The sequence below is a fragment of the Mustelus asterias genome, chromosome 11 (assembly GCF_964213995.1).
Source record: "Mustelus asterias chromosome 11, sMusAst1.hap1.1, whole genome shotgun sequence".
Lineage (NCBI taxonomy): Eukaryota > Metazoa > Chordata > Chondrichthyes > Carcharhiniformes > Triakidae > Mustelus > Mustelus asterias.
Genome location: NC_135811.1, coordinates 70,166,630 through 70,175,045, shown reverse-complemented (window position 1 = coordinate 70,175,045; position 8,416 = coordinate 70,166,630). Strand labels below are relative to the sequence as shown.

At 51.1% G+C, this 8,416-nt stretch overlaps 1 protein-coding gene across 1 annotated transcript; it reads left to right on the top strand.

Moving 5' to 3' along the window:
• The first annotated feature begins 230 nt into the window (after window positions 1-230).
• LOC144500576 (1-phosphatidylinositol 4,5-bisphosphate phosphodiesterase delta-3-like) lies at window positions 231-3,588 on the top strand. Its single transcript, XM_078223716.1, has 2 exons — window positions 231-465; window positions 2,108-3,588. Exons 1-2 carry the CDS (start codon window positions 246-248, stop codon window positions 2,194-2,196), a joined length of 309 nt encoding a protein of 102 aa, XP_078079842.1. The 5' UTR covers window positions 231-245; the 3' UTR covers window positions 2,197-3,588.
• Window positions 3,589-8,416: the final 4,828 nt, after the last annotated feature.

Below are 8,416 nucleotides of genomic sequence, written 5' to 3'. Positions count from 1 at the left end.
CAGCAATTCCTTTAACAAGGTAATTACCATTCAATGTGATTAATAATACATTGACACACACAAACCTCTGGGCGACACGCCCTGAACCCCCAGCCATGGATACGGGGAATTTTCCCTCTCCACAAGCACTAGGGTAACCCTCCCCGCCACCATGAAATGGAGCTCGCCAAGGGCCTACCCCTCGTACTGCCCCTCACTGTTTGTGGTGAACACAGTCACAAATCCGCGCAGTTATTTCAGGGACCATGCAGGTGGTGATTAAAGGGGTAGATTGCTGTTGTCAGACATGTTCACAGTTTGTGTATATTTTTGCAGGATTTAATCCAGTGTGGAATGAGGTGCTTCGATTTACAATCAGCGTTCCCGAGCTCGCTCTTGTCCGCTTTGTGGTTGAAGATCACGATTCGACCACCAGCAATGACTTCATCGGGCAGTTCACACTCCCGTTCACCAGTCTGAAAGAAGGTAATCATCATTTTATCCCCAGCCCAACACTGCCTCTGCAACAACACTGCCCCTCCCCCTCTGACACTGCCCCGCCCCCTCTGACACTGCCCCGCCCCCTCTGACACTGCCCCACCCTGTCTGACACTGCCCCTCCCCCTGACACTGCCCCTCCCCCTCTGACACTGCCCCTCCCCCTCTGACACTGCCCCTCCCCCTCTGACACTGGCCCTCCCCCTCTGACACTGGCCCTCCCCCTCAGACACTGCCCCACCCTGTCTGACACTGCCCCTCCCCTCTGACACTGCCCCTCCCCCTCTGACACTGCCCTCCCCCTCTGACACTGCCCCTCCCCCTCTGACACTGCCCCTCCCCCTCTGACACTGCCCCACCCCGTCTGACACTGCCCCTCCCCCTCTGACACTGCCCTCCCCCTCTGACACTGCCCCTCCCCTCTGACACTGCCCCTCCCCGTCTGACACTGCCCCTCCCCCTCTGACACTGCCCCACCCCGTCTGACACTGCCCCTCCCCCTCTGACACTGCCCCTCCCCCTCTGACACTGCCCCACCCTGTCTGACACTGCCCCACCCTGTCTGACACTGCCCCTCCCCCTCTGACACTGCCCCTCCCCCTCTGACACTGCCCCTCCCCCTCTGACACTGCCCCGCCCCCTCTGACACTGCCCCACCCTGTCTGACACTGCCCCTCCCCCCTGACACTGCCCCTCCCCCTTTGACACTGCCCCTCCCCCTCTGACACTGCCCCTCCCCTCTGACACTGGCCCTCACCCTCAGACACTGCCCCACCCTGTCTGACACTGCCCTCCCCCTCTGACACTGCCCCTCCCCTCTGACACTGCCCCTCCCCTCTGACACTGCCCCTCCCCCTCTGACACTGCCCCTCCCCCTCTGACACTGCCCCACCCCGTCTGACACTGCCCCTCCCCCTCTGACACTGCCCTTGACACTGCCCCTCCCCCTCTGACACTGCCCCTCCCCCTCTGACACTGCCCCTCCCCGTCTGACACTGCCCCTCCCCCTCTGACACTGCCCCACCCCGTCTGACACTGCCCCTCCCCCTCTGACACTGCCCCTCCCCCTCTGACACTGCCCCACCCTGTCTGACACTGCCCCTCCCCCTCTGACACTGCCCCTCCCCCTCTGACACTGCCCCTCCCCCTCTGACACTGCCCCTCCCCCTCTGACACTGCCCCTCCCCCTCTGACATTGCCCCTCCCCCTGACACTGCCCCACCGTTTGCGAATGCAGGTTTGTGGGTGCAGTGAAGGGGCAGGGACAGGGGAAGGGGGGTGACTGTGGGGTGCTGTGATCTGGTCACAAAGCCCCCTGTCGGATTCTCCCTCAACCCCACATTAGCTCACAGAGCCAGATGCCCCATCCTGAGGCCATTCCCCTGGTGAATTCCTGGCACCGTGGATTTAGCAGCCTCGTCCCAACATACGTCCAGATGTGAAATTCCGTTGCCTTGGTTACGCAGTACCTCACTTTACCAGGGGGTGGCAGTGCCATCCACAGTGTTCAGCTTGAGCCATTCTGTGATGCCTGTTCCTGCTGCCACTGAGGGTGAGAAGTTGGTGAATTCCAGTCTCTCCTTGTACCCGAGTCTCCCCCTCACTGATTAACTTGTGTTTGTGTCCACAGGTTACCGACATGTCCACTTGCTGTCCAAAGATGCCGCCTCCCTCTCACCGGCAACTCTCTTCATCCGGGTGAGGATTAAGAGTGTATAGTGAGGAGTGAGCGGAGAGCCACTCTCACTCTGGCTGTGCAACGTGAACTATAACTGAGACCCACTCTGTCCCCCTGTCCAGTGCCAAGCTCAGCGAGTCAGCGGGGAGTGCAGCTGAATGAAGACGCGCCTTACACTGTGTGATTATCCATACCTCTAAAACACTTCTCTGGGACACTGATATAAGTCCCCGTTTTCAACTCAGCTCTGAAATCAGACTGTTACTGCAAAGATCAGCAATCAAGTTCCTGTCAAATCATTAACTGAATCCAAACCCTTTCGAAAACTCTAACTCACTAACTGTACATCACTGAATGTTTCTGAGTCAGTCTAACCCAGAGTGTGTGAGTGCAGAGTATGATTCAAATCTTGCAGCTTAGCTAAATTACCTCCATCTGCATAGTGCTGTTGTTTATATGATTCTGTACTCACAGCGTCGTATCAATGTATGTATATATATATATAAAATCAGCTGTTTATTTTACAAAGAACAGTACAGCACAGGAACGGGCCCTTCGGCCCTCCAAGCTTGCGCCGATCATGATGTCTGTCTAAACTAAAACCGTACGCACTTACAGAGTCCGTATCCTTCCATTCCCATCCTATTCATGTATTCATCTAGATATCCCTTAAATGTCACTATTGTACCTGCTCCCACCACCACCCCGGGCAGCGCGTTCCAGACATTCACCTCCCTCTGTGTAAAACATTCACCTCGCACATCTCCTCTAAACATTTCCCCACGCACCTTAAACCTACGTCCCCAAGTACTTGACTTTTCTACTCTAGGAAAAAGCATCTGACTATCCACTCTGTCCATGCCACTCATAACCTTGTAAACCTCTATCAGGTCACCCCCTCAACCTCCGTCGTTCCAGTGAGAATGGAGAGTTGGAGAATTTGTTCACTGGTCTGATCAACACAAAATCAGTCAAAGCAACTGAGCCAATGCAATGAGTGTGTCCCACACACATTTCCCACCCTTCTGTAAGGCTGGTGACCACTCAACTCACTATAAACTGGCCACAAAATGGACAGCAATGGCAGATCACCACCATGGAGAGCATTCATTCAAGGAGCTGTTAAAATGAAGCTGTCTATAGATGCAAAACACTTGGGTATGTTTAAAAGATTTTACATGATAAACAATATCAAATTCCTTCAGCACCTGACTCACAGCCACTGATAAAACAGGTGATTGGTTGAGGAGAGTTGTTTAAAGTTTCTCTCAGTGATTTGAAATCAGGTTCCTCATTCATGGGGGATTAGACACTCCTAATTCAAAATACATCTTTTTGCCTTCATTAATCAAACTGCACCGGATTATCACTCTTAAATATATCAATGTATATTTATTAATGCAAAAATAAACAACTACTTTCTGTAACACTGACCAATTGCAGTGCTTTATAGAAGATTTTACATTTCTGTTTATGCTAATAAGCCTGGAGGGAAATTTGAATCACAAACTCCCTTCAGAAAAATGGAGGGTGATTCCAAGCACAGTTTGTGATCAATTTCCTGGTTGTACCCAAAGGAGAAACAGCACCTTGTAATGTTCCTCAGGTTTACAAACTCATTCATCGAGTTCAGAATCAAAGGATGGAATTTAAATCTGAGAATCGCTGTGAAATACGGACAAATGATAGGACAGATCGAACAATCCAATCAAAGTCCATCGGGTTTATGTTCACAGAACAACTGAAGTGATTCCAGGAGCAAAGTGGAAGGAGGCCTCACTAAAAATTAGGGAAGTTTATTTGCAAAGTCTGGAGAAAGGTGGTTAAAGGGAAATTCATCGAGGTATATTTCTATCTCACCTTTAACATAATGAGACATCCCAAGGTGCTTCACGGGAGCGTTATAAAACTAAATCTGACAGCAAGACACATAAGGAGGTATGAGGTCAGGTGACCAAAAACCTGGCAAAAGAGTTTGGTTTTGAGGAGTGCCATAAAGGAGGAAAGCGAGGCCGAGAGGTCTAGGGGGAGAGTTCCAGAGCTTGGAGTCCAGCTGAAGGCACCAATCTACCTGTCACAGATGCATCTGTCCATGACAGTATTAGCAGGAATTTCCACCGTGCAGGGAAAGACTCTTAGTACTGTAGAGGATCAGAAGGATCTTGGGGTCCGGGTCCATAGGACTCTAAAATCGGCCCCGCAGGTGGAGGAGGTGGTTAAGAAGGTGTATGGTGTGCTGGCTCTTATCAATCGAGGGATTGAGTTTAGGAGTCCAGGGATAATGATGCAGCTATATAAGACCCTCGTCAGACCCCACTTGGAGTACTGTGCTCAGTTCTGGTCGCCTCATTACAGGAAGGATGTGGAAAAGATTGAAAGGGTGCAGAGGAGATTTACAAGGATGTTGCCTAGATTGAGTGGCATGCCTTATGAGGATAGGCTGAGGGAGCTCGGTCTTTTCTCCTTGAAGAGACGTAGGATGAGAGGAGACCTAATAGAGGTATATAAGATGTTGAGAGGCATAAATCGGGTGGACTCTCAGAGGCTTTTTCCCAGGGTGGAAATGTCTGCTACGAGAGGACACAGGTTTAAGGTGCTGGGGTGTAGGTACAGGGGAAATGTTAGGGGGAAGTTTTTCACACAGAGGGTGGTGGGCGAGTGGAATCGGCTGCCGTCAGTGGTGGTGGAGGCAAACTCAATAGGATCTTTTAAGAGACTCCTGGTTGAGTACATGGGACTTCATAGGATGGAGGGTTATAGGTAGGCCTAAAAGGTAGGGATATGTTCGGCACAACTTGTGGGGCCGAAGGGCCTGTTTTGTGCTGTAGTTTTCTATGTTTCTATGTTTCATTGTGGAAACAAAGTCCCATCTTCACACTGAAGATCCCCTCCATCATGTTGTGCTGAATGGGATACATTCAGAACAGATCGAGCAGCTTAAAACTTTGAAGTTTATTTATTGGTGTCATAAGTAGGCTTACATCAACACTACAGTGAAAATCCCCTCGTCGCCACACTCTGGTACCTGTTCGGGTACACTGAGGGAGAATTTACCATGGCCAATCCACCTAACCAGCACGTCTTTCGGACTGTGGGAGGAAACCCACGCAGACACGGGGAGAATGTGCAGACTCCACACAGACAGTGACCCAAGCCGTGAATCGAACCCGGGTCCTTGGAGCTGTGAGGCAGCCGTGCTAACCACTGTGCCGCCCCATCCATGAGGTGTTGTGAGCCATCGGCAGCAGCAGAATTGTATTCAATAACAATCTATAACCTCAGGGACTGGCCAGTCCCCCACTCTACCATTACTAACAAGCCAAGGGATCTGGTACAATGAAGAGTGCAGGAGGGCAGGTCAGGGGTAGCACCAAGCATTCCAAAAATGAGATTCGGGCCAGTTTACCCTGGCGTCATTAACAACATCAATGGAATATTAAGTGTTTTAAACATTTTTTTTCTTATTTATTGGATTTCTCATAGAAAATGGCTTCTCCCACCGTAACAACACGGACACATGACCAAATCTCTGAAATTCTGAGGGTTCTGTATGTAATGAGTTTGAAGAATAACAATTACTTTGCCCACCTTCCGAGCACTGGGCTGATGCATGGAGATAACTAAATGGCAAATTGTGAATTTGTCAACAATATGGAGGGAGCAAAACTTCATACGATCACTAAGCAAGTCGGAAAGATTGTGTGCAGGGTGTTCCTCTGGGAGCTGGACAGCTCCGTCAGTAGATAAAGGGACTCTTAATCAGATGGTTTCTATTTCAAATCCTGCGCTGGGCAACAGAAAATTTAATAACTTATCAAAAGATTAGGGCCAGATTCTCCCAAAAAAATTCTTAGTTCCCACCGTGCAGTAAAATGGGAGTAAATCCCAATGGTTTTTCAGCGTGATTTCCGGAGTGAATCTCCGGCATCCTGTGCTTCACAGAGTTCCTCAGTAGGATTCACTCCGGAAATCCGGGACAGGCCTATTCCCACCTGAGAGGCCGGCAGCATAACGGGAGCGGGCCACCGATCTGTCAGAGCCGAGATCACTGGCCAGCCTCACAACCTCCCCGTTGCTGGCCTTCCGACCACCCCCACCCCCCCAAACCCCACCCCCAGCCCCCGAACGAGGGCCTCCTGGACCTGCCTAGGCCCGTCCCAATATCCCCCCTCTCCCTGGCCAGCCCCAATCTCCCCACACAGCACAGCACAGAACCCTCCCCACAATCCCACTGATCAGCCCTGATGATTCCCACCCCCCGCCCCGCTAGCCCTAACCCCCCCCCACTCGGATGGCCAGGCCCGATCACCCTCTTCCCTCCCTCTCCCAATGCTACAAGTGCGGAGTGGCAGCAGGTTCCCCCCTGTCCCCCCACCCCCTGCCGATCGCACCCCCACCCCCAATCATTTTCTGACCTGAGTACTTAGTTTTCAGTCTACTGCCCTCTGACTCCTTCCAATAATGTCACACTAGCTTTCTGTTTTCAATAAGGAACCAATTCCCTCGTCCAGACAGGACATCCTGGCTGGGATTCTCCGACCTCGCCCGGGGCTGGCATTCTCTGGTCCTGCTGCAGTGAGTGGAGATTTAGTTGAGCGCCAAATTCTCTGTCCTTGCTGGCAGTAGCGGTGGGGTGTGTGAGACCGGAGAATTCCAGACCTGACTGCATTTGCTCAGGAGCAGGAAGTGGTTCCCCGATTGTTGCAGCAGCAAAAAACTCAGCCATTAACAAAGAACAGGAGGAGGAAGCTCCACGATTATCCCCATCCTCAACGATGGAGGAGCCCAGCACATCAGTGTGAAAGATAAGGCTGAAGCATTCTCAGCAATCTTCAGCCAGAAGTGCCGAGTGGATGATCCATCTCGGCCTCTTCCAGAGATCCCCAGCATCTCAGATGCCAGTCCTGAGGCAATTTGTGATACTCGGAACTGGCTGAAGACACTGGATACTGCAAAGGCCACAGGCCCTGACAAAATTCTGGAAATATTTGATTTGATTTATTATTGTCACATGTATTAACATACAGTGAAAAGTATTGTTGCTTGCGCGCTATACAGACAAAGCATACCATTCATAGAGAAGGAAAGGAGAGAGTGCAGAATGTAGTGTTACAGTCATAGCTAGGGTGTAGAGAAAGATCAACTTAATGCAAGGTAGGTCCATTCAAAAGTCTAACAGCAGCAGGGAAGAAGCTGTTCTTGAGTCGGTTGGTACGTGACCTCAGACTTTTCTATCTTTTTCCCGAAGGAAGAAGGTGGAAGAGAGAATGTCCGAGGTTCGTGGGGTCCTTAATTATGCTGGCTGCTTTGCCAAGGTAGCAGGAAGTGTAGACAGAGTCAGTGGATGGGAGGCTGGTTTGAGGATGGACTGGGCTTCGTTCACGAACCTTTGTGGTTTCTTGCGTTCTTGGCTAGAGCAGGAGCCATGCCAAGTACCAGATAGTACTGAAGACCTGTGCTCCAGAACTTGCCATGCCCCGAGCCGAGCTGTTCCAGTACAGCTGCAGGGAGCTCTCAATTAAAGTTGTGGTTGCACCCCTGAAAATCACAGGTGGCAACACAGGTGGAGAAGGTGGTGAAGAAGGCATATGGTATGCTTGCCTTTATAGGACGGGGTATAGAGTATAAAAGCTGGAGTCTGATGTTGCAGCTGTATAGAACGCTGGTTAGGCCACATTTGGAGCATTGCGTCCAGTTCTGGTCGCCGCACTACCAGAAGGACGTGGAGGCGTTAGAGAGAGTGCAGAGAAGGTTTACCAGGATGTTGCCTGGTATGGAGGGTCTTAGCTATGAGGAGAGATTGGGTAAACTGGGGTTGTTCTCCCTGGAAAGACGGAGAATGAGGGGAGATCTAATAGAGATGTACAAGATTATAAAGGGGATAGATAGGGTGAACGGTGGGAAGCTTTTTCCCAGATCAGAAGTGACGATCACGAGGGGTCACGGGCTCAAGGTGAGAGGGGCGAAGTATAACTCAGATATTAGAGGGATGTTTTTTACACAGATGGTGGTGGGGGCCTGGAATGCGCTGCCAAGTAGGGTGGTGGAGGCAGACACGCTGACATCATTTAAGACTTACCTGGATAGTCACATGAGCAGCCTGGGAATGGAGGGATACAAACGATTGGTCTAGTTGGACCAAGGAGCGGCACAGGCTTGGAGGGCCGAAGGGCCTGTTTCCTGTGCTGTACTGTTCTTTGTTCTTTGTTCTTTGTTCCCAGCGGGATCAAAGTTAATGCTAGAATTTGGGTTTTTTTCAGG

Excerpts from the sequence above, each read along its gene's own strand:
- LOC144500576 (XM_078223716.1), top strand. The coding sequence starts at position 246 with ATGCAGGTGGTGATTAAAGGGGTAGATTGCTGTTGTCAGACATGTTCA. Across the intron at positions 466-2,107 it reads GTTCACCAGTCTGAAAGAAG|GTTACCGACATGTCCACTTG; the intron begins GTAATCATCATT and ends TTGTGTCCACAG.